The sequence below is a fragment of the Macaca nemestrina genome, chromosome 1 (assembly GCF_043159975.1).
Source record: "Macaca nemestrina isolate mMacNem1 chromosome 1, mMacNem.hap1, whole genome shotgun sequence".
NCBI lineage: Eukaryota > Metazoa > Chordata > Mammalia > Primates > Cercopithecidae > Macaca > Macaca nemestrina.
Window position 1 is genome coordinate 209,439,618 of NC_092125.1, and position 26,558 is coordinate 209,466,175.

At 46.2% G+C, this 26,558-nt stretch overlaps 1 protein-coding gene across 4 annotated transcripts in view; it reads right to left on the reverse strand.

Moving 5' to 3' along the window:
* Positions 1 to 1,142: 1,142 nt before the first annotated feature.
* NCMA (non-compact myelin associated protein) overlaps positions 1,143 to 26,558 on the reverse strand; it is a 51,916-nt gene continuing 26,500 nt past the window's right edge. For all 4 annotated transcript variants that reach the window (XM_071098563.1, XM_011762871.3, XM_071098573.1 and 1 more), the window contains exons 2-4: positions 11,898 to 11,986; positions 8,837 to 8,921; positions 1,143 to 4,865 (exon numbers count right to left, since the gene is read on the reverse strand). In XM_071098563.1, coding sequence (XP_070954664.1) covers positions 4,724 to 4,865; positions 8,837 to 8,921; positions 11,898 to 11,979 — 309 coding nt within the window. In that variant the 5' untranslated portion in view covers positions 11,980 to 11,986 and the 3' untranslated portion in view covers positions 1,143 to 4,723. The remainder of the gene's footprint in view (positions 4,866 to 8,836; positions 8,922 to 11,897; positions 11,987 to 26,558) is intronic.

Genomic DNA, 26,558 nt, shown 5'->3' on the forward strand with positions numbered 1-26,558 from the left:
ATTTCTATTGCTGTGGGCATCACTCACATAGCCAACCCTATGGACACTCAGTAATGTACTGCTACTAGAATCCCTGATATAGCTGCCTCTTGAAATGGAGGGTGCCATATACATGCCACCAGGGCAGATTCTGCACAGTTCCTGCCCCTTTATGTTACCAACTTTTAGATGCAAAGTCCATGGCAGGAGTGTCTATCAGTCTGATTAGCAGGAGTCTGGGTCATGTCCCTCACCCTTGCTGAAAGGATTCTGGGAAAAGAAGTATCTGGGCTCTTCAGCTTTCATAGCAGGAGGTAGTCTGGCCTTTTCCCAAACATGACAACAGTCACCAAAAGAATGACAAATGTTCATTACATCACTCAAGGACAAGTTACCTTCCTGAACCTGTTTCCTGAGCCATAAAATAGGATATGATGGCTCCTATGGATAGGAGTTATAAGGATTAAAGTTGCTGGTGGTTATAAAGGGTCTATTCTCTGCCTGGCACACAGTAGGAGCTTCATTTATGGTGAACATCATTACTGGTGTTTTAGGGTTCATTCTAAGGTCTCCAACAGTCCCCATCCTTGGCGTGTCAGTGCCTCTTGTATTCTAACTATAGGCTGTGAAATGGGATTTCTTTTGTCATATCTTAGCAAGTTAACAAGTTTTTCAACTCACAGAAAGGTCTGTTGACAGCCAGCCCATCTTCAGTCTTTAAAAGTGATGACGCAAATGACACAGTGTTTGAAAAGACTTTCCCTTAGGACTTTTTTTTTTTTTTTTTGAGATGGAATCTCGCTCTGTCGCCCAGGCTGGACTGCAGTGGGACAATCTCAGCTCACTGCAAGCTCCGCCTCCTGGGTTCAAGCGATTCTCCTGCCTCAGTCTCCCAAGTAGCTGGGATTATGGGTGCCCACCACCACACCTGGCTACTTTTTGTATTTTTGGTAGAGATGGGGTTTCTCCATGTTGGCCAGGCTGGTGTTGAACTCTTAACCTCAAGTGATCCATCCACCTTGGCCTCCCAAAGTGCTGGGGTTATAGGCATAAGCCTCCATGCCCGACTGTCTCAGGACTTTATTTTGTCAGGGAAAGGAAATTTTAGAAACGGTATTTGTTAACTCTAAACTTAACCGAAATCAACTCAACACATGTTTGATTTAAACCTTTTTATTGTCAGATATTTTTCTTTAAGCATTTATTAGCTTTGATTGCTTTGGCGGCCAAACAAGGCAGCATCTGCTAAGAAAGGCACCTCATCAGAAACAAAATACATAACCACGTGGTGAGGTCCCCACATGAGACCAGCTGCTAACTCCTTCAGAGCAGCAGTTGTGTTTTAATATACTTAGTAGCACCTCAACTTGCACATAGGAACCCTTCTTACAGGCTGTTTACTGAGTTGTCTTCATTAGTCAAAAACGAGACACTCAAATCCTTTTATTTGCCTCGCCCTCACCACTCCATCTCCCACTCTTTCCTCCACCTCCAAGCCTTCGTTTAGCAAGAGAACATATACTAGAGGGTAACCCCTAGAAGACTGCACTGTGGGCAGAAGAGTCTAGTTTCAGGGTTGAAATATGCTTTGAGACAGGGTCTGCCTCTGTCACCCCAGATGGAGTGCAGTGATGCGACCTCAGCTCACTGCAACCTCTGCCTCCCAGGCTCAAGCCATCCTCCTACCTCAGCCTCCCAAGTAGCTGGGAATACAGGCGTGCACCACCACACTTGGCTAATTTTTGTATTTTTTGTAGAGACGAGGTTTCACCATGTTGCCCAGGCTAGTCTTGGACTCCTGGGCTCAAGCGACTGACTGCCTCTGACTCCCAAAGGGCTGGGATTACAGGCGTGCACCACCACAGCTGCCCTGAAACAACTTTTTCAAGCAGAATATGTTGAGGGGAGCATATTTGTCTATGGCTTGAGCCCTCAAATAAATGGCTTTGCTCTGGTTAGATGCCATTCTACCCCTTGCTCCTTGGGCCTGAGTAGTAGGGTGAATGAAGCAGGAATCCTTAGCACTTGGATGTGTTGAGAAGGGGCTCCTTTGGCCGTGATCATGGACGCCCAAAGGAGTTAGAAGTGGCTTTCCCCTCACCTTCAGCCTGGAAGCCAGAATCCTGATTTCTACTCAAACACATGGACAAACCCATGATCCTCCTGTTCAGCCCATAAGAGAATCCGTGGTGCTTTGAGCCGGGCCGGCAGGAGTGTGATACAGCAAAACAGACGGACTTTGGAGTCAAGAGACCTGGTTTTGAGTCTTGTCTTTGTGACTTACTAGCTGTGTGACTTTGGGAAAGTACTTTTTTTCTCTCTCTCTCTTTGAATCAGAACATTTCATCTGTTTTGAAAAAAATAATTCCTCCCCAGGTTATTGGGAAAATTTAATCCTATGAGATACTTTATGTGAAATCACCTTGCAAAGTGCCTGGCACTTGGTGGATGTTTAAACACAGTAGGAAGAAATAATGACCAGGGAGAAGGAATTTGCCAGTATTTCTCCAGAGCTATTCCACAGAGTATTTTTCCAGTGGGATGTCATGAGCTGTGTGACCCTGGGTCAGACCTCTTACCTCCCTGACTCTTGATTTCCCCTCATAAGGGATTTCTCTTTTTTTGAGACACAGTTTCACTCTGTTGCCCAGAGTGGCACGATCTCGGCTCACTGCAACCTCTGCCTTCTAGGTTCAAGTGATTCTTATGCCACAGCCTCCCTAGTAGTGGGATTACAGGTGCCCACCACCATGCCCAGCTAACTTTTGTATTATTAGTAGAGACAGGGTTTCGCTATGTTGGGCAGCCTGGTCTCAAACTCCTGACCTCAAGTGATCCGCCCGCCTCAGCCTCCCAAAGTGCTGGGATTACAGACATGAGCCATGACACCCAGCCTCAAAAGGGATTTCTGACCCCAAGAGGGAGAGACTCCTAAAATTTGAGGTTAAATGTCAAAGTGTGTCACTCTCTATAACAGAATAGAGATTTATTACCTTGTTTCCAAGATGCCATTGATTATAAGATACATAATTTATTAAAAACAACTTTTTGAGAGGAAGTAAAGAACTACAATTATATTAATGAACCCATCAATTGCAAGATATGTTCTGATTTCAGAATCATTAAAATGTGAAGAAATGTCTATCTTGCAATTGAAAAAAAAACCTATAATAATAATAATAATAATGTTGGCTCCTAGGCTGGGCACTGTAGTCCATGCCTGTAATCCCAGCACTTTGGGAGGCCAAGGCAGAAGGATCATTTGAGGTCAGGAGTTCAAGACCAGCCTGGGCAACACAGCGAGACCCCATCTCTACAAAAATAAAAAATAAAAAAATTAGCCTGGTGAGGTGACACATACCTGTAGTCCCAGCTACTCTGGAGGCTGAGGAGGGAGAATCCCTTGAACCCAGGAGTTCAAGGCTGCAGTGAGCTGTGAGCGTGCCACTGCACTCCATCCCAGGTGACAGAGTGAGGCTCTGTCAAAAAAAAAAAAAAAAAGAAAAAGAAAAAGAAAAAGAAAAAGAATCCTGGTTCCCACTTATTAAGCATCTCCTGGGTGCCAGGCACCATGCTCCAGATGTTTTCCTAAGTCCTTCACTTCTTATAGTGAGGCAGATGTTATCATTTCCACTTCATGGTTAGGAAACTGAATATAAAGAGGTTGAGTCACTTTTCCAAGGTCACACAACCAGGAAGTAGAGCTTGGATGGTAGGATTTCTTAATTCCAAATACTTTCTCTTCTTGGTAGATTGTTCTCCAGGTTAAGGAGTCAGAGATGAGGTCTCTATAGAATAGAAACGGGTTGTGAATGTGTTGCTTTGAACATGTCTTGAATCTGCAAGGTGACCAGGAAGGACAAAGGTAACATAGATAGAGTCGTAATCTAATTAATCTCCAAATACTGGTCCTTGGAGGCAAGGCATTAACAGGACAGTCAGGGTTGCTCAGAATCCAGATAAAGGGGAGCCAAGGACTGAGACAGTCAGGGTTGATACAGCCCAGAGTGGGAGAAAGACCCTGATCAACCACGAGGATTGTTCCAGGCCCACAGACAATGCAACAAGCTCTTACCCTAGAGGCCACGATTCCCCAGAGTCACCCTATTCCTTCATTAACTCTTTACTAATGAAGCAGAAATCTTTTGAGAATCATTTAGTTCTTCTTGCAACCTTTCTTCAAAAGGGGAATATGTGCTGAGCAATCGTCATGAGCCAGCAGGCGGAGATGTAGTACTGGAACAAGTTATACATTAACAAGGTTTTCTGGTTAGTTAGTCCAAGTTAGTTCCCCTGTGCCTGGTTATGGGATTGAATGTTTTGCTCTGTGAAGCTGTGGATATGGTGCTTCATCTGATAGGAACCCCATGACAGATCCTATTGTGATACTCTCAGCAGTGCTCCCTGACATCTGGCTCCTGGGCTATCTGTCTATCTGTCTAACTACAGTGTTGGGGAAAGCCAAGCCCACACTGGTGGATTCCCAACATAGCTCTACCTCATCAGATGACAAAAGAATGTTCTGCAGCTTTTTGGTGGGGTGGCAGCAAGGATGTGGACATAGCTGGGGGAGGGCAGGGCAGACAAGGTTGAGGATTGCTGGAAGCATCAGAGATTGCGTCAAGGATGTCTCTGGCGACCCGACCAGAAGAAACTCATCTTGAAGCTGCCAGAGAGTGTGCCTCTGGGTCTTGACTCTGGAGAGGCTCTTTGGACAGTGGCGGAGATAGCGCCAGGGTAGAGGTCACCGAGTCTCCACATGGACGTCAACAGGGCTGAAGGTCACAGTTGGAGGGTGTTGGCTGCCGTTGTTGTTTGGACCCACGGCAGAAGGGGTGGTTGGCTTGGGGCCCTTGGGCTCCAGTTCCCGCCTCGTCCTCATTTTCCTGTAGGGAGATAGTGTGCACATGGTTGAGTCTTTCCCGTAGTATGCCGTGGGGAATGGGCTCTGTGACTACAGTTCTGGCCAACAGATTAATGTAGATTAACATGGACATTAAATCACGTTGCTTACTTGCCGCCGCAGAATTTTACAACTGGAAGGGACCTTAGGCATCAGCTGGTCTGCCCTTCAATTTTTTCACTTAGATCAGATATTTAATTGTATTTGTTTCTATTAAGGAATGAGTAAAATGTCAGAGGTGGCTATATAAAAGATAAAAATAAAGATATTACATTTTTTTATGTTCCAAGTTGTAGCATGTGTTACATTTTCCAGCCTCATTATGCTTGCTAAGTTTATTGCTAGAAATATTTAAGAACTTTTTACATAGTTGAAAAGAGAATGTACTTAAAACATATATCTTGGCTTCATTTAATATGCTATAAAATTCAATAATGAATAGCAATTATGAATTCTTTTTTTTTCTTTTTTTGAGACAGAGTCTCGCTCTGTCACCCAGACTGGAGTACAGTGGAGCGATCTCGCCTCACTGCAACCTCCGCCTCCTGGGTCCAAGTGACTCTCCTGCCTCAGCCTCCCAAGTAGCTGAGATCACAGGCACCTGTCACCATGCCCAGCTAATTTTTGTATTTTTTATTAGAGATGGGGTTTCAACATGTTGGTCAGGCTGGTCTTGAACTCCTGACCTCAGGTGATCCACCTGCTTCGGCCTCCCAAAGTGCCGTGATTACAGGCATGAGCCACCGCACCCAGCCAAATTTTTGTATTTTTAGTGTAGATGGGGTTTCACCATGTTGGCCAGGCTGGTCTTGAACAGTGGGCAAGTGATCCTTCCTGCTTGACCTCCCAAAGTGCTGGGATAGCAGGTGTGTGCCACTATGCCTGGCCAACAATTATGAATTCTCATGTCTTCATGATATTTCATCTTGCTGACATATATATATATATATATATATATATATACACTTTTTTTTTTTTTTTTGAGACAGAGTCTCACCCTGGTTGCCCAGACTGAAGTACAGTGGTGCAATCTCAGCTCACTACAGCCTCAACATCCCAGGCTCAGGTGATTCTCCCACCTCCACCTCCCAAATAGCTGGAACTATAGGTGCATACCCCCATGCCTGGCTAACTTTTTGTATTTTTAGTAGAGATAGGGTGTCCCTATGTTGCCCAGGCTGGTCTCGAACTCCTGGATTCAAGCAATCCACCTGCCTTGGCCTCCTGGGGTGCTGGGATTATAGGCATGAGCCACTGTGCCCAGCCTTATAATTATTTGTTTAAAATGTCAAATCTTCAGGGAAGTTGCAAAAATAGTACAGTTAATACTCTAATACCCTTGTTACAATTTGAATGTGGCCCCCAAAAAGCCTGCATTGGAAACTTAATCCCTAATTCAACAGTATTGAAAGGTGGGGCCTAACGGGAGGTGTTTAGGTCATAAGGACTCCACCTCATGACTCCATTAGTGCCAATTATAAAAGGACTTCATAGGCTGTGAATTTGATCTCTTGCTCTCTCTTTGCCCTTCTATCATGGGATAACAGAGCAAGAAGGCCCTTGCCAGATACTGGCCCCTCGATATCTTAAACTTCCCTGCCTCCAGAACTGCAATAAATAAATCTCTTTCCTGTATAATTTACCCAGTCTCAGATATTCTGTGATAGCAGCACAGCATGGTCTAAGACAGCCCTTCGCTGAACAATTCACTAATTACTAACAATTTGTCACATCTGCTTTTTTTTCTCTCTCTCTACTAGTTTATCTTTCTCTATTTCACACACAGTTTTTTAAAACCATGAACCATTTGTGAGTTGCAGGAATCATGCCACTTCATTCCTAAATACTCCTAAGAACAAAGACATTTTCCAATGCATCTATAATGCAATTATCAAGCTTTGAGACTCTTCATTTTAAACATGACAACATATAGGCAGGAGGAGGTTAAATAACTTGCTTGATTTTGACAAACCAAAGACTACTGAACCCAGGTTTCTCAATTCCCAGCCCAGGCCTCAGTGCAAACAGGGTGGGTTGAGTGGATTCTCCATTCAGATACGACCTAAAAAAGAGGTTCAGAGCTCCAGTAACAATGGAGAAAAATAAAGGGTAGACATTGGGGTTTGATGCCACTTCCTGGTTTGGGATAGACCCAAATTGTAATACCCTAAATATTTTTTTAAAATAACCTTTTAATGTTATTATGATTACATGTTACATGTAATTGTGGGAGTCCTTTCTTCAAAACCAGGTGAACTTAGGTTTGAATCCCAATTGTGCTAATCAGGGCTGAACAACCTTGGGCATACGATTTAATCTTTCTGTATGTGTTTCTATACCTATAAAATTGAGGATAATAGTAGTATCCACCTTGTGAGGTTGTTAGATGAGGATTAAATGCATTAACACATGTAAGGAGCTTAGAACCATGCCTGGCATGTGGTATGAGATCAATATACATTAGCTACCTTTAATTAATTAATTAATTAATTAATTAATTAATTTTTTGAGACAGAGTCTCATACTGTCATCTGGACCAGAGTTCAGTGGTGTGATCTCAGCTCACTGCAACCTCCATCTTCTGGGTTCAAGCGATTCTCCTGCCTCAGCCTCCCAAGTAGCTGGGATTACAGGCACCCGCCACCATGCCCAGTTAATTTGTTGTATTTTTAGTAGAGATAGGGTTTCACTGTGTTGACCAGGCTGGTCTCAAACTCCTGACCTCGTGATCCTCCCACCTCAGCCTCCCAAAGTGCTGGGATTACAGGTGTGAGCCACCACGCCCGGCCTAGCTACCTTTATTTTAAAAACATTTTTTTTTTTTTCCAGAGACAGTGTCTTGCTATGTTGCCCAAGCTGCTCTCAAACTCTGGGGCTCAAGTGATCCTCCTGCCTCAGCCTCCTGACTAGCTGGGGTTACAGGCAGAGCCACCACATCTAGCAGCTACCTTTATAAATAATATTCATATTCTTATAAAAACAATGCGTGTTTACTATTCCTCAAAACTTAGGAACATCCCCCTCCCAGCAAAAACTAACAATGTCATCATGTAGACGCACCAGTTGTTAAGACCTTGCTGTGTTGCTCTCCCTTGGATATGTGTATGGGTAACCTATGTATATGATCGTGATTACCATGTATATATTGTTTTGCAAACTTTGATAATATATTGTAAACAGCTTTCCTTATTAATCTGTGCACTTCTAATACATATATATGTATGTATATATGCAAATATATTTTTATAGACAGGGTCTTGGTGTGTTGCCCAGGCTGGACTCAAACTCCTGGACTCAAGCCATCCTCCTGCCTCAGTCTTCTGAGTAGCTGGGATTACATATCACACTACCACACCTGGCCATGATATCTTTGTAAAGAAATGGCTTCTAGGTCTTCTATAATATGTTTTATTTATAGTTTTTAAATTTTTATTCCTTCCCTGAAAATAATTACCTTCCATCAAGGTTGCGACTGAAGGTAATTACATATAAGGTGATAAGATATAAAATTTATTTTTCATGTGATCAAATTATATTCTTTTATTTCCCCTTATATGTCTCCAGAAAGCAGAGTCAGGGTACATGCTTCCAGTATTTGTCATCTCAAACACTTATGTGGCCAGCTCATACAACCTAGCAGAGGGATCTCTGAGAGAAGAGGTCTGAACATTCCTCTATTATCTGTAAATTACAAACAAATGTTTACCACAGTGCTCAAGACCATTATCATTGTCATTATCATTATTACATTTAAAAAATATTTCTCCAAGTACAAAAATAGTCGCTTTGAAATTCCTTCAACAGAACAGACTCAAAAAGGACCCCAAGGGTTAGACCATTTACTAAATGCTCAGGGATACTGCCAGGTACACGATGGGCACCCACGTATCATCTCCCATGTATTCTGAAGTCGCCGAAGGGGCCAGGCAGTTCCAAAGCCCAGGGCATCCGTACCTGTTGTACATCTTCAGCAGGATCAGAACCACGGTGAAGATGATGATGACAACGACCACAACGGCAGCAACAATGGCTCCAGAACCTACAGAAAGGAGAGAAGCAGAGACCGTGAACGTGCAAACTGAACGCAGACAGGGAGGACGCCCTGCTGTGGCACCTCACATCCTCACTGGGTCAAGGGAAGCAGGAGAGAGGGCAACGTCCTGGGATACTCCCAGGTGAGCCCAGGACAGTCACATCTGGAGTGGCTGTGCACCCCTGCCCCGAGCTGCGCTTGAAGGACCCCATCCTCAGTACATCGTCTGCCAAAACTCTGCCTTAGGCAAAGTCCTGGTTCTTATCAGCTCCAGCTCAAGACTAGCCTGGGCAACATAGCAAGATCCTGTTTCTAGAAATAAAATATTAGCCAGGTGTGGTGGCATGCACCTGTAGTACCAGCTACTTGGGAGGCTGAGGAGGGAGGATCTCTTGAGCCTGGGAGTTTGAGGCTGCAGTGAGCCAAGACTGTGCCACCGCACTCCAGCCTGGGTGACAGAGCAAGACTCTATCTCAAAAAATAAAAACAAATACATAAATAAATATCTGGCTAGGTGCAGTGGTTCACATCTGTAATCCCAGTACTTTGTGAGGCTGAGGGGTGAGGATCACTTGATCTCAGGAATTCCAGACCAGCCTGGGCAAGATGGCAAGACTCCATCTCTATAAATTTTTTTAAAAATATCCATTATAGTTTTAAAATAATTTAATACTTATACGATTGAATATCTGTCTTAAAGGAAATATTCCTAAATATGGAAAAATATGTACTTGGTAAAAATGGAACCATGGCCAGGCGCAGTGGCTCACACCTGTAATCCCAGCTCTTTGGGAGGCCAAGGAGGGCAGATCACAAGGTCAGGAGTTCGAGACTAGCCTGACCAACATGGTGAAACCCTGTCTCTCCTAAAAGTACAAAAATTAGCCAGGTGTGGTTGCGTGCACCTGTAATCCCAGCTACTCAGGAGGCTGAGGCAGGAGAATTGCTTGAACCCGGGAGGCAGAGGTTTCAGTGAGCCAAGATCGTGCCACTGAACTCCAGCCTGAGCAACAGAGCAAGACTCCATCTCAAAAACAAACAAAAAAAGGAACCATGGTTTACATACTGTTTTATAACAAATCGTAATCATCTTTCTGTTTAATTATATATTTTTCTTCATGACTTTCCATGGCTGCATAGTACTCCATTTTTTTGGTGTACCACAATCTGTTCACCAATTCTCTATTGAGAATACTTAGGTTGTTTTCAGTTTTTCACTATTAAAAACAAGGCTGTGATGATGTTCGTGTAGCTTAATGTCTTAGACTCTAATTTCAATATTAGTTCCCAGTTCCAATGTCACACTTCAATTTTAGTTTCTTTCTTGTTTTTTTTTTTTTTTTTTTTTTTTTGAGAGGGAGTTTCACTCTTGTTGCCCAGGCTGGAGTTCAGGGGCGCAATCTCAGCTCACTGCATCCTCTGCCTCCTGGGTTCAATCGATTCTCCTGCCTCAGCCTCCTGAGTAGCTGGGATTACAGGCACCTGTCATTACACCTGGTTAATCTTAGCATTTTTAGTAGACATTGGGTTTCACCATGTTGGCCAGGCTGGTCTTGAACTCCTGACCTCAAGTGATCCACCTGTCTCAGCCTCACAAAGTGCTGCAATTATAGGTGTGAGCCACCACACCTGGTCTCCAATTTTAGTTTCAAGATCAACATCCTTGTCAGAATTGATACTGAAAATATCAAAAACCGCTTGCTGTGGTTGGTGGCTGATGCCTGTAATCCCAGCACTCTGGGAGGCCAAGGCAGGTGGATCACCTGAGGTCAGGAGTTCGAGACCAGCCTGGCTAATATGGAGAAACCCCGTCTCTACTAAAAATACAAAAATTAGCCAGACCTGGTGTCAAGAGTCTATAATTCCAGCTACTCAGGAGGCTTAGGCAGGAGAATCGCTTGAACCCCGGAGGCAGAGGTTGCAGTGAGCCAAGATTGCACCATTGCACTCCAGCCTGGGTGACAAGAGCAAAACTCCATCTCAAAAAAAAAAAAAAAAAAAGAAAATATCAAGAATCATAAGCATGTTTATACTTTAAAGCAATCTATTTGATTCTGGAGAATTTATCTTACGGGAATAATCCTAAATACAGAAAATGTTTATGAATGAAGATGTTTATTATGACAATATTTATATTCTAAAAATGAGAATGGTTAAATAAGGTATGGCAACCTATAGAATAAAATATTATACCACCATTTATTTATTATTAGAGGTGGGGTCTTGCTTTGTCATCCAGGCTAAAGTACAATGGCACAATCATAGCTCACTACAGCCTTGAACTCTCAGGCTCAAGTGATCTTCCCTTTTCAGCCACCTGAGTAGCTGGGACCATGGGTACATGCCCCATGCAAGCTAATTTTTAAAACAATTTTTGTAAAGACAGGGTCCTGCTATGTTGCCTAGGTTGGTCTTGAACTCCTGGCCTCAAGTGATCCACCTGCCTCAGCCTCCCAAAGTGCTGGGATTACAGGTGTGAGCCACCACACCCAGCCAGTAGTAATAACAATAATCATCATCATTAGGTACTTAGCATGTACCAGAGGCTGTGCTAAACTGTCGACCTGGATTATCTCCTTTAGTCATCACAACTGCCTTATGTGGCAGCTTCTTTAATATCCCCATTGTATAGATGAGGAAAAGGAGGCACAGAGCAGTAAAGTCATGTGCTCTGTCTCAAAAAAAAAAAAAAAAAAAAGAGACACAGTCCAGTCCCCAGTTGTCCCCCCAGGAAGACTCCCACTCGCTATTTCAGACAGAAATAGCGATTCTGTCCCCCACCCTTCCACAGCACTGCCCTGCAAAGAAACACCACTGAGGCATGTGTCCATTGCTTTGTCTGCCATTAATGCTGCAGTTGGCTGGTGGCAGAACTGAGCCTGAGACCCAGGCACTCCACCTCCGGAGCCCACACTCTTAACCTCTGCACTATGACCATGACCTGCCATCCCTCCCCAAGCCTCCAAGCCAAGTTGACCTTACTCTTATACAGGAAGTCTTCTCCCCTGGTGGTCATGTTCAAGGAGAAGAAGGTGGTATCCCCCAGAGGGGTGGCTGTGGTCATCTCGATCCTGATGAGAAAAAAGAAGAAGTTTTGTTTAAAATTAGATAAATCCTTATTATTGCTACTTGATGCCTCTTTTGGTCTTTATCTGGATGACTGTAGAATATTCAAGCATGCAGTTTCTCTTGGCAGCAAGTAAATACAAACCCCATTATTAGATACCGTGGCGGGGGGAGGAATTTCATACTAATACCTGACATTTGTAAGGAACTTTGTTTTTCAAAACGGTTTAAATTTATTCAACAATATTTACTCAACTCCTTCAAATATCTGGATCAATCTCTTGAAACTATGTGCGGTGAGTTACTGTTGCCATTTTACTGGTGAAACCAAAGTCCCCAAAGCTACCTGGAATCCCAAGTTGACCTAACAGAATTTAACCCAAGATGTCAATCTTCCACTCTGGTGGGCTTTTCTCCAGTGACTGCAATGACACTTGAACTGGCATTCCTACTTTTTTTTTTTTTTTTTCCTGAGACGGAGTCTGGCTCTGTCGCCCAGGCTGGAGTGCAGTGGCACCATCTCCGCTCACTGCAAGCTCCGCCTCCCAGGTTCACGCCATTCTCCTGCCTCAGCCTCCCAAGTAGCTGGAACTACAGGCGCCCACCACCACGCCCGGCTAGTTTTTTTGTATTTTTAGTAGAGACAGGGTTTCACCGTGTTAGCCAGGATGGTCTCAATCTCCTGACCTCGTGATCCGCCCGCCTCAGCCTCCCGAAGTGCTGGGATTACAGGCGTGAGCCACCACGCCCGGTCCGCATTCTTACTTTTAAAGGCTTTATTATCTGAGGAGGCAAAAATAAATAAATAAATGGATGAAAAATTAACTATGATTTAAACAAAATTTTTTTGAGACACGGTCTTGCTCTGTTGCCCAGGCTAGAGCGCAGTGGTGCCATCACAGCTCTCTGCAGCCTCGACCTCCCTGGGCTCAGGTGATCTTCCCACCTCAGCTTCCTGAGTAGCTGGGACGACAGGCATGTGCCACCACGCCTGGCTAATTCTGAACTATGATTATCAAGCAGTCAGTGACGTGAGCCATTGGGCTGTGAGGAACAATTTCATGGGAGAGACACAGTCGAATACGCCTTGAAAAATGGGCATGGTTGGGGTGTAAGGGGAAAGAGAACAAAGCCTGGATTGTACAAAGCCTTCAATCGGAAGACAATTAATGCAGTTTGGGAATCTACCATGTACCAGGCTCTGTCTCAGGAGACTCCACACACTATATTATCTGATTTAATCCTCTCAGTCACTGAGAAGTAGCCGTCATCTACCCCTTCTATTGAGCAAGCTGGGACTCAAGGTGGTTGAGTGAATCAACCGGTCCTACAAGTAGGAGGTGGAGCTTGGACTCACTCTCTGAGTGTACAATGTATTTTTTTTTTTACCCTGAGGCCACTAAGAATCAAAATGCACAAGGCTACAATGTTACATTTGAGGGGTGAGCCAGGACTTACACAGTTAGTATGATGTCACCACTGGAAAGAAGTGTTGAGATCCTCCACCAAGAACCATAATCTAAACACAATGATATAAATAATCACTCTGGGCCTGGCATGGTGGCTCATGCCAGTAATCTCAGCACTTTGGGAGGCTGAGGTGGGAAGATCACCTGAGGTCAGGAGTTTGAGACCATCCTGGTCAACGTGGTGAAACTCCATCTCTACCAAAAATACAAAAATTAGCCAGGCATGTTGGTGGGTGCCTGTAATCCCAGCTACTCGGGAGGCTGAGGCAGGAGGATCACTTGAACGTGGGAGGCAGAGGTTGCAGTGAGCAGAGATTGCGCCACAGCACTCCAACCTGGGTGACAGAGTGACTCTGTCTCAAAATAAAAATAAAAATAAATAAATAATCACTCTGAACTATAGGTGTCAAGAATATAAGGAAGCAAACCAAGCTTAGCTTCATTATTTTAGAGTGGCACTTTGACTCCAGCTGCTGACAATTTGGAAGCCCACAAAGGGTCTACCTCAAGAGAATTGCCTAGACTTGTTTGTAATCTTAAGAAACCATAGGCCTCAACACAGCCATCTACTGGAGAAAGAGATATTCTGGACATTTTTTTAAAATGGTGCATACATTTATTTTCTTTTTAAAAGTAAGAAATGTTTTTTAAATTATGAAGACAAATATTACAGGAGCCCATGTACTGACCACTCACATTTAACAGATGTTTACAGTCATGTTTTCTTCCGTTTTTCTATGTATTTATTTATTTATCTGAGACGGAGTCTTACTCTGTTGCCCCCGCTGGAATGCAGTGATGTGATCATAGCTCACTGCAGCCTCAACCTCCCAGGCTCAAGTAATCCTCCCACCTCAGCCTCCTGAGTAGCTGGGACTACAGGCATTCACCACCATGCCTGGCTAATTAAAAAAACTTTTTTTTTGTAGAAGCTAGGTGTTATTATGTTGCCCAGGCTGGTCTCAAACTCCTGGACTCAAAGTGATCCTCCAGCCTTGGTCTCCCAAAGTGCTGGGATTACAAGCATGATCTCCCATGCCCAGCCCAGTTCTTCTTCTTCTTTTTTTTTTTTTTGAGGCAGAATTTCACCCTGTCACCCGGGCTGAAGTGCAGTGGCACAATCTCAGCTCACTGCAACCTCTGTCTCCTGGGTTCAAGTGATTCTCCTGCCTCAGTCTCCCGAATAGCTGGGATTACAAGCTCCCACCACCACATCCAGCTGTTTTGTATTTTTAGTAGTACGAGATTTCACCATGTTGGCCAGGCTGGTCTCAAACTCCTGACCTCAAGTGATCCACCCACCTCAGCCTCCCAAAGTGTTGAGATTACAGGCGTGAGCCACCGCGCCTGGTCCCAGTTCTTCTTTATAAGAAAAAAAAATCAGACATAGCTGAAATCCCTTTTGTATTCTATCTCAATCCTATTTCCTCTCTTCCCCAAAGTAACCACTCCCTTGATCATTAGTGTGTATTCTTATCACAGTTTTAAAATGCTTACTACATAACATATATATATCCATAAACATTGTATATATTGTGGCTGTACATATCTATGAAACACATCTATTAAATATCAACCTGGCACCTACTAAGTAACTGATGCTGTGCTCAGTGCTGGGAATACACAGTGAACTCCTTGCCTTGGGAAGCTTACATTCTAGTGAGCACGACAGACTATAGGTTTGATCATATGATTCTGGGGCTCAGAAAACAATCATTTCCCCCTGTCAACACTTCAATATCTGGTAGTGAAAGCCCTTCACAGGCTGATTCTACCCTCTGTTTTTAGCATCTCAGCTACTCACACCACCCTCTGCCAAACTGCTGTGACAACACGGCACTGCCTCTTCCCCCATCATACTTGGTTTTTGCTGCCTCTGGGCTGGCTGCCCCAGGCATTGGCCTCCCCAGTCCTCACCCAAGATCTCTCCACAGAGTCCTTATCTATGGGCTGCAGCTTTCCTGCTCTCCCAGCTCTGATGGAAGCAGGGGTCAGCACCCCCCTTGAAACACACACACTAGGGTCAGGCCATCTGCACCCCAGCTCGGGGCTCTGGTGGCAGTGGCCTGCCCCGGGGGCTTCACAGGGTCAGAATGGCCTCTGTGGCCTGGCCCTGTTAATCTATAGGGTGGGCTCTGCCTCTACCTTATCTGCACTCCCTTAATCCGGGGCCCTGCCTAACACTCCCTAGCTCTTATCTACCCCTCCTTCCCAAGACCAGACCCTCCGGACTCCCATACTCAGGCTCCCACTAGGAACCCCGTGTGACTCTGCCTGACCTCCCCACTCCTGCCACTCTGTCTCCCTGCCTGGGCTTCCTGTCTCCCAACACCTGAAACAGGCTCAGACTGGCCATGCTCTATTGCTCCCCAAGAAAAAGAATATAGCCTCGAAGACGCAGCCCAGGCCAGACACGGTGACTCATGCCTGTAATCCCAGCACTCTGGGAGGCGGAGGTGGGCGGATTACTTGAGGTCAGAAGATCCAGGCCACCCTGGCCAACATGGTGAAACCGCATCTCTACTAAAAATACAAAAACTAGCTGCTTATGGTGGCGCACGTCTATAGTCCCAGCTACTTGGGAGGCAGGAGAATCGCTTAAACCCAGGAGGTGGAGGTTGTAGTGAGCCAAGATCGCGCCACTGCACTCCAGCCTGGGCAACAGAGCGAGACTCCATCTCAAAAAAAAAAAAAACAAAAAACACAGCCCAGTCCCCAGTCGCCCCCCAAGGAAGACTCCCACTCAGACAGAAATAGCGATTCTGTCCCCTACCCTCCCACAGCAGCGCCCTGCAAAGAAACACCACCGGGGCATGTGTCCACCGCTTTGTCTGCCATTAATGCTGCATTTCATTGTCAGGTCCTTGAGGATAGAGACTATTTCTTGTTCTTTCTCATATCCTTCTACCTTCCTCAGATAAAGTGTCTGGGTCTTCTCTCCTTCGCCGTGCAAGGGCTGGAATGAGTCACTGCATTTCTCCCAGCTTCATTTGCTCACCCGTAAAACGAACTGCCTCTCCCTTTCCCTCAGGGAGCCGAGAGTGAGCAGTGGGGTATGGAAAGTGTTTTCAAATGCTCACTAAATGGTGGCTGTAAGTATTATAGTGAATATTAGTAAATATTTGCTGAACTAACTTAGAGACAGGGGGATCTGGAGCTGAAAACAAGGAGACATTCTTTCTGTAAAAATAAGCACAAATTAGCCAGCCTGGTGGTGGTGTGTGCCTGTAGTCCCCACTACTTGGGAGGCTGAGGAGGGAGGATCCGTTGAGCCCAGGAGTTTGAGACTGCAATAAGCCATGATGGCACCATTGCATTCCAGCCTGGGTGACAGAGCAAGACCCTGTCTCTAAAACTAAATAAATAAAATAAAATTTTAAAAGCACAGACAAATATGAGAATTTGGAATGAAAGCCTTTCCCACCCAGCACTGCCCACCTCTACTGTCAAGGGGAGATGCTGGCCCTGCCTCAGCCTGTGAAGGGTATTAGTACGTATTTCCCTAAACTTTCTCCTTCTAGCCTCACCAATATCAAGCTAAGAAGACTCACCAGTGAGGCTTTCATACAATTCCTTTAAAAACAGAAAAGAGATGCAAATAGATGGCTGCGGATCAAGGTTTGCTTAGTGAGAGAGACATGGAACAATCACTGGCCAACCCAGACCCATGGACATATTCACCGTGAAACCAACACGCACAAAAATGACAGAAGCCATCATCTGAGTGTTTGCCATGGTCCAAGACCTTGCTCCAGATAGTTTCTGTCCATGCCCTTATTTAACTAGCAAAATGCCATATCAGATAAGTTTTCCTTTCCTCTTCTCTCAAATGAAGACCCTGAGACTTGATCATATAAAGCTAACTCTCGGCCAGGTGCAGTGGCTCACACCTGTAATCCCAGCACTTTGGGAGGCCAAGGTGGGCAGATCACTTGAAGTCAGGAGTTTGACACCAGCCTGGACAACATGGAAAATTAGCCGGGCGTGATGGCAGGTGCCTGTAATCCCAGCTACTCTTGAGGGAGGCTGAGTCAGGAGAATCGCTTAAACCCAGGAGGCAGAGGTTGCAGTGAGCTGAGATCGCGCCACTGCACTCTAGCCTGGGCGACAAAGCGAGACTCTGTCTCAGAAATAAATACATAAATACATAAATACATAAATACATAAAGCTAACTCTCCACGCTTATGTAGCCCCAGCGCTACAGAGCTGGTTTGTGAACCTGGGTGTTGCAAACAGCAACATCTGCATCCTTCCTACTGCCCCACCCTGTCTGTGACACACACTAGTGGGATCTGTGACTGGTTCACTGCAGGAATACAGGGATGCACACACATGCACACACATACACACACTGACCAGTAATGCAGCCACCTAAGGCCACCAGGACACAGGCTCTTCTACAGGTCCTGCAGGGGTGACCTCCTGGGTGCTGAGTTCCAGGTGCAGACTGTCTTTTGGATGGGCCCAGTTACTCTTCTCTCTCAGAGAACAGTGAGGAATCTCAGAGCATATCTCGCCTCATCTCGGAACTGAGGGCTTTCAATTGCGTCTGTGTGCCTGCCGCATCAGAGAAGGTGGGAGGGAGGGTGGTAGCACAGCCACGGCCAAGGATGTGGGTGTTTTCATGTGTGGGGCCCCAGCACAGTTGTTAACCAAGTGAGGACCAGCAGGGGCACTTCAGTATCAAACATCCTTAAGACTAAGGGCTGGCCGGGCGCGGTGGCTCACGCCTGTAATCCCAGCACTTTGGGAGGCCGAGGCGGGCGGATCACAAGGTCAGGAGATCGAGACCACGGTGAAACCACGTCTCTACTAAAAATACAAAAAATTAGCCGGGCGCGGTGGCGGGCGCCTGTAGTCCCAGCTACTCAGGAGGCTGAGGCAGGAGAATGGCGTAAACCCAGGAGGCGGAGCTTGCAGTGAGCCGAGATCGCGCCACTGCACTCCAGCCTGGGCGACAGAGCGAGACTCCGTTTAAAAAAAAAAAACAAAAAACAAAAAACAAAAAACAAACAAAAAAAAAGACTAAGGGCCACGGCCATAGAAAACAGGGAGAGGACAGGGAGAGGAAGGCCCGTCTTCACTGAGAGAGGCTAATTTAATCATAATAATAATGCACTATGTGTCAGGCACTGCACTCGGCGCTTTATGATGGAGAGCTCACTTAATCCTCACACCGATCCAGTAAGGAGGGCACAGGCACTTTGCCCATTCTGCAGATGAGGAATCTGAGGCTCGCAGCAGAGAAGCAACTGCCTTAACTTCACATGGCTGATATGAAAACCATGCCAGGATTCAAGCCAGGGTCTGTTCAATTTCACAGTTCCTTCTTCAAAAACCCTCCTAGTGGCCGGGCGTGGTGGCTCACGCCTGTAATCCCAGCACTTTGGGAGGCCGAGGTGGGCGGATCGCGAGGTCAGGAGATTGAGACCATCCTGCTTAACATGGTGAAACCCCGTCTCTACTAAAAATACAAAAAATTAGACGGGCGTGGTGGCGGGTGCCTGTAGTCACAGCTACTCGGGAGGCTGAGGCAGGAGAATGGCCTGAACCCAGGAGGCGGAGCTTGCAGTGAGCCGAGCTTGAGCCACTGCACTCCAGCCTGGGCGATAGAGCAAGACTCTGTCTCAAAAAAAAAAAAAAAAAAAAAAAAAAAACCCTCCTAGCAAATCCACAAGGCACAGGTGGCCCAGCATCCAGGGCCACCTGGATCAATGTGGGGCTTTGATGAAAAAACCCACACAGGCCAGGGTTCAGCAGACAGACGAGGGCCCTTGTCCCAGGCCCCTGACCCTGACCGTGACTCCTACCCAACTACTCCTGCCCTTAGCCACACTCTGAGCCTCTGTCTTCAGCAGAGCCTCGATCACATTTACGGAATCTACAAGGGACCTGTTGTTTTCTTGGGTTGTTTACAAAGGCCTGTGTGGGAGGTGAGTTTGGAAAGTGATGGCGGGTCATAACCATTTATTCACGGATCCATCCTTCTCTGACTAGCTCTTGACCAAGTCTAAGAGCCGAATCTGGAAGATAAATGCTGTCGACCCCACCTGTCCAAAATGTCTCCCCTGAAGCTTTGCCCTAGGGGTACCCCCTCTCCCTCTGGCCTGGCTTACAAGTTCCTCCCTGGATAAGACAATAGAGAGACTACCCACCCTGGCAGACCGCTCTTCAAACGGCCACCTGTAACTCAGAGCAGGTAACCCACGAAAGCCCTCGACCCACCAAAACATTGGGATTGATTTCTCCCAATCTCCTGAGAGAGAGGAGACTTAGCAGGACTTGATCTCCTCCACTTAAGTGGCTCACTACTCCCAAGCAGCTCCTGGAGATATTGGGATGTTTTAATGGTCAGAAAATTGACCTTCAGTCCAGGTGTGGTGATGTGAACCTGTCATCATAGCCACTCGGGAGGCTGAGGTGGGAGATTCGCTTGAGCCCAGGAGTTTGAGGCTGCAGTGAGCCATGATCGAGCCACTGCACTTCAGCCTGGGTGACAGAGCAAGATACCATTTCAAAAAATTAAAAGAAAAAGAAAATTGAGTCTTTTCCTCTCAGAAGTCCCATCTTTCTCACTAAAGACAGAGCTGTTTTCCTTTCTGTTTCTTTCTCTTTCTTTTGCCTATTAAACCCCCGCTCCTAAACTCCTACAAAAATAAAAATAAAAAATAAAAGAAAAAGAAAATTGACCTTCATATTGGCACCTTGTAATTTTTACTTATTGGTGCCAATTATCTCCCCACAAAGGTAAACCTGCTACCTCTTCTAAGTGAAAACCTGTCAGGATTAAGAGCACTTTTGTGGTGGGGAGTGGTGGCTTACATCTATAATCCCAGCATTTTGGGAGGCCGAGGTGGGTGGATTGCTTGAGCCCAGGAGTTCGAGACTAGCCTGGACAACATGGTGAAACCTCTTCTCTACAAAAATACAAAGATTAGCTGGGCATAGTAGTGTGCAGCTGTAGTCACAGCTACTTGGGAGGCTGAGGCTGGAGGATTGCTTGAGCCTGGGAGGCAGAGGCTGCAGTGAGCCAAGATCACGCCACTGCACTCCAACCTAGGCTACAGAGTGAAACCCTGTAAATAAAAGAAAAGAAAAGAAAATAAAAAAGAAAAGACAAGGAAAGAAAAGAAAAGAAAAGAAAAGAAAAGAAAAGAAAAGAAAAGAAAAGAAAAGAAAAGAAAAGAAAAGAAAAGCACCTTTGACCTTTGTATATGAAAAGCTCAATTCAAACTTTCCCGGTTGGAACAGAGCAGTTAGGGTAGGCGGTATCACCACATCAATGTTACCTCCCACCAATAGGTGGCGATAGTAGTTGGCTGCAGGTTGGTAAACATCCTGTGAAGCCAATCTGTTTTTAAGCAGAGGAGCTTTCTGCCCTTGAAAACAGCAATTGTATGTTCTCTGATGATTTTCTTCTCCGGGGTAAATATTCTCAGCTTCTTCAAACAAGTCTTCGAGTGATGGTGTCCCTCATGGGTTCCTCATTCCTCTGTGTCAAGGACTCCCCTAAGAACGACCCCAAAACTGGACACATGACTCCAGAGGGGTGCTGACATGTTCAGAATGACAGGTTTCTTGATGCTTATCAGATGTGAGCCTGAATTCTGCTATTTACTAGCTGTGTGACCTTGGCCAACTTTCTTCACCTCTTAGTTTTCTGGTCTGTGAAATAGGAATTATAATAGTCACAATTCCACAGCGTTGTGAGAATTAAATGATATGAAACATGTCATATATTCAGCACAGTGCTGTAGACGGTATCTATTGATATTGCCCTGGATTGATAAAAACAAATAGCTCATTGGCCTTATAGGCAGCCACAGCACACTGCTCCTATCCACCTACTGAAAGACACCCCCCTACTCTTTTTCACACTTATCCTTACGCTCGTTAATGGCCAAAGCCCCAAGATCACCAAGTGAAGGGGATTTTTTTTTTTTTTTTTTTGAGATGGAGTCTCACTCTGTTGCCCGGGCTGGAGTACAGTGGGACGATCTCAGCTCACTGCAACCTCCGCCTCCTGGGTTCAAGTGATTCTTCTGCCTCAGCCTCCCGAGTAGCTGGGAGTATGGGCACCTGCCACCACACCCGGCTAATTTTTGCATTTTTAGTAGGGACGAGGTTTCACCATCTTAGCCAGACTGGTCTCGAACTCCTGACCTTGTGATCTGCCCACCTCAGCCTCCCAAAGTGCTGGGATTACATGTGCGAGCCACCGCGCCCAGCTGTGAAGGGGCTTTATAAACTGCCAAGTGGAAAGAGAGTGGCAGTAACAGTCTCATGATGACAATATCATGATGGTCTGCTGTCCTGTCACCAGGACTCCATTCTGCATTTGTGCAAATGACTTTTTGACAATCAGGACTTTGCATTGATCCCTGTTAGCCTTGACCTTGTTGATTTGGACCCTCAGGAGAGACATTTCAGCTCCTCCTGGATGGCTGAAATGACAGTGCTGTGACACAGCACATTGGCTAGAGGCTCATGATCCAGCAAGGACTTTGGGGTTGGGTAGACCTGGATTTTCACCTTTGCCTCATCACTGACCAGCTTGATAAACTGAGCCGCTCTTTCATTTGTAAAACAGGGATAACACCCCCTAACTCGTGGGGTTGTGAGAATAAATAAGATACCATAACTGCTCAACAGAGTGCCTGGCGTGCTCATGCCAATTCCGGGCCTCTCTTCACCTCTCCCTGACTCCAGTCTGTGTTCTCCCTGCTCTGTCTCTTTGGAGCTTGAATGCCCGTTCTCTGTCTGGTCAAGTTTTGGGCTGCACTTGGTCAAACTTAGGTATAAACAGGGAGGTCAGGGAGTCAGACCATGAAGCCTGGTGTCCCAAGGAGGGGATCTGAGCAGGGATTCACCAGGACCTCTGAAGGACCTGATCTTCCTCTCCATCTCCACTGAGAGCAGAGACAGAGGAAATAGTGAGATCTCCCCCAGAGAGTCCTGATGGGACCAGTGGGGCACAGGGGCTGTGGCTGGACAGGGGAAGAGCAAGCTGTGGATTCATAACCTGAGACTCAGAAGACCAGGATTTCCCTTGTCACTCACTTGCTACCTGATCTTGGAAAGTCCTCTTCCTTCCCTGGACCTTGGTTTTCCTGCCTGTAAAATTGCCCAGTTTGGAGATCATCTCTAAGGGCTTTTCCAACCAGTGATTCTGTTATATGGAACTGTTCATAGCTTTACTCAAGAACCAGTGTCTTCCAAAAGCTTATTCTTCTTTGTAGATATGGACTCAGGGGATGTGAGGAGAGGGAAGTCAGCGTGAGCAGGTCGCTCTGGAAGGCAGCGATCCTTCCTAGAAGGCACTCGAGACTGGAACAGACCAAGGCAGATTCCATGCAGGGGCTTTGATTTGGCAACAGCAGTGCACAAGAAAGGAAACCCGGGAATGAACTTCCAAGCACTCTGTAGGGTGCATAGTCACCCGAGCCACCTGAATCCTGCATGGCCACTTCCTTCACCCTCCATTCCTGTTTGGTCCCTTATCATAAGCTCCCCACCCCATCTGCCCTGTCTGTTCATGGCTCTGTGTATCACAGCTCCCAAAGTTGGGGTAGGAATTCTGCCGAGTGCTCCCCCGAATTGGAGGCCATATGCAATCACATACTGAACATGTGTTCCTTGTAGTTGGAAGCACATTTTCTGCTGCATTTACCCATCCATTCTTTCATCCTGCCATTCACTCATGCCCCCACCCACTCACCCACTCACCCACCCACCCACTCACTGGGCACACAGTCCTTCCACCCGTTCTTCTGTCCATCTGTCCTCCCATCCATTCAACCAGCGCTCACCCTGCGCATAGGACTGAGAAGACTCAAAGAGGGCCGTGGGTCTGTTTTAAACCAAAGAACAATACACAAATAAATAAAATAAAAACCAAAAAACCAGAGGGGCCGAGGGGATTACATCCTGAGGAACTCAGACCAAAAGGATGAGAAAAGGAATTGTTTCCTTTCAGAATCTTTTCTTCAATCACATGTACTGGACATCAACCCCACCCCTACCGCCCACTCCATGCCCAGCCCAGCACTGACCACAGAAAGGTGCCCGATCAATGTCATACTGCGGTCAAAGGGCAAAAGCCGCAGCCTGTGGCTCTGGAAGTCTGGGCTTCAGGCCCACCACACCTGTGAAGTAAGACCCACCCTGACAAACGGTGGCTCAGATGTCCTTTGTTCTGATTTTTGTGGCCTGCATTGTAAGGAAAGGGGACTCCCGGAGCTTCTAACCCAAGACCTGCAGATATGATAAGCTGCATGTGCTAAGAGTTATAAATAGAAACCCCAGCTGAAAGTGGTCACAAGGCTTATTTTGCTTGTGCCAAAAGTGTGGCACACACAGTGCCAGATGTCGGTGGGAGGAAGAGACCCGTGGACATTGTGGTGGAGATTGACTGAGAGCTAGAATGTGACCTGTGGCTTCCATCTGTCTCTCGGTCTTTGGGCTCAAGCCAAGGACCCAGCTCTTGAAAGGCCTCGACCTCCATATGAGCTCCCACGTAAATCTCCAGGTGTCCCACTGTCCCTGTGGGGCAGGGGGAGGCACAGGGTTAATGGGTTTATGTCCCTCAGTGAATATGTCAGAGGGTAATAATGCCACCTCGATATTCTAGGCCAGGAGGGAAGGAAGCCAGCACTCAAGCAGTCCCTACCCAAGTGCCAGGCACTGTGCTTTCACATGCTTCCCCATTCAATCCACACAACGAGGCAGGTCTTTTCATCTCCACTGTGCTGATAGGAAATGGAGGCTCAGAGAGGTTAAGGGGCTTGCCCAAAATCTAACAGCAGGTCAATGGAAGAGGTGAGTCTCAAACTCAGATCTCCTACTCCAAACTGTCCTTGGTGACCCTGGCCCCCAGGAGGTAAGCAGTATTCCTGGGGACACTCTGAGGGTCAGTGACCCTGCTAGGGAAGGACTCTGCTCACTTTTCTTTTCTTTTCTTTTCTTTTTTCTAAGATGGAGTCTTGCTCTGTCACCTAGGCTGGAATGCAGTGGCGCAGTCTCAGCTCACTGCAACCTCTGTCTACCAGTTCAAGCAATTCTCTTGCCTCAGCTTCCTGAGTAGCTAGGATTACAGCTGTGTGCCACCATGCCCAGCTAATTTTTTTTGTATTTTTAGTAGAGATGGGATTTCACCATATTGGCCAGGCTGGTCTCGAACTCCTGACCTCAGGTGATCCATCCGCCTTGGCCTCCCAAAGTGCTGGGATTACAGGCATGAGCCACCATGCCCAGCTACTCTCTGCTCACTTTTCTTTCTACCTGTTGATATTTTGAGCCCAAGAGGTACAGCCAGGCCTCAGAGTATGGCAGGGTTTCTCATCCTTGGTACTACTGACATTCAGGCCAGGTAATTCTTTGTCATGAGAGGCTGTCCTGTGCATCATGGGATATTCAGCAGCATCGCAGCATCCTGGGCCTCTGCTCACTAGATGCCAGTAGCATCCCCTCAGTTGTAACAACCAAAAATGTTACAGGGCATTTCCAAAAGTCTTTGGCAGACAAAATTTTCTCTGGTTGAGAATCACTGGAGTAGCGCTATTTGGCCTGCCTCTTAACAGTTTCCTATTCTCTCTATCCAAGAAGATCTAGATAAGAAGGAAAATGTCCAGTCCGTTTTCACATCTGCGGATAAACAACAAATAACGGTGATAATGATGATAATGGAGATGACCAAAAGCACAATTACTACCATTGATCAAGTGCCTCACGTGTGAGTTACCATGCCAAGTACTTTGTATATGTTTTCTCAGATATATTATTCCTGTTTTACAGACAAAGGAGCTGAGGCCCAGAGAGGTTAGGAAACTTGCCCAAGGCATCTGTGCTGACACACGGCAGAGCTCGGATCTATTCGTTTCCTATTGCTGCTCTAACAAGTTATTGCAAATTTAGTGGCTTAAAACAACACACAGTAATTTTCTTTCAGTTTAAGAGGTCAGAATTCTTAAGTTGGTCATAGTGGGCTAAAATCAAAGTGTTAGCAGAGCTGTGTTCCTTCTGGAGGCTCTAGGGGAGAATTCATTTCTGGGCCTTTTCTTGCTTCTTCTGCAAACTGCCTGCATTCCTTGGCTCGTGGCTTCTTCCTCCATCTTCAGACCAGCAGCGTAGCATCATCTTACCTTGCTCTCTCTGATCTCTGCTTCCATCATCACATCTCCTCCTCTCTCTCTGACCCTCCTGCCTTCCGATTATAAAGACCCTTATGATGACATTAGGCCCACTCAGCTAATCCAGGATAGTCTCCTCACCTCAAAGTCATTAACTTAATTACATCTGCAAAGTTCCTTTTGCTGTGTAAACTAACATAGTCTCAGGTTTGGGGGATTAGGATGTTCTTTGGGAGGCCATTATTCAGCTTCCTACATAGGAGTTGGAGTCTTATCTGTCTGATCCCAAGGTTTGCGCTTTGAATCCACTCCTGCTTCGTCTACACTGCCTTTACACGCAGACACATAGGCCAAGCACCGTGGGAGGCATTGAGGTGGATCCGATGTGTGCAGGGGGTGGTAGGCACCAGCAACACATCAGGAGGGCGCGCATGGGAAGGGCTGTGACAGATGGACAGAGGAAGAGTCCTGGAGCCGCCGGGCCAGCTGGGGTAGGGGAATAGGGAGTGGGCTCAAGAGGCAGTTGGGCAGGACTGATTCCTTCCCTGCTGAGCAAGCTGATTTCATGTAAGTCTTAGCACCAACCTACTTTCAACCTAACTTCAAAGGTATCTATAGTTCATCTTGTCCTGAAGGACCACTTCAGCCCAGCCCCTGCCAGCCCAAATTCTATCCCATCTGTGGGATTTATTTGCCTAGTTAACTCATAACCAGTCTCAAATCTTCCTTTCTAAAGTTCCTCCCTGCCAAGGGCTTAGAAGGTCTTTTGTCTTGTAAGGACTTTAGTCTTGTAAATGTCTACTAAAGTAGACTGTCTGCTTTAGGGCACTCCCTGGCCAGTTCTGATTTGCAAGCATGTCTTTCAGCTGTCTTGTCCCTCCATGAGCCTCATCAATCCCTTTACAGACTAGAGAAAGTGCACTGGGTTGGTTAGCTGGGCTCTTTCGCAGGCAGGCAGAGCCTTGGACTTCTCCCGGCT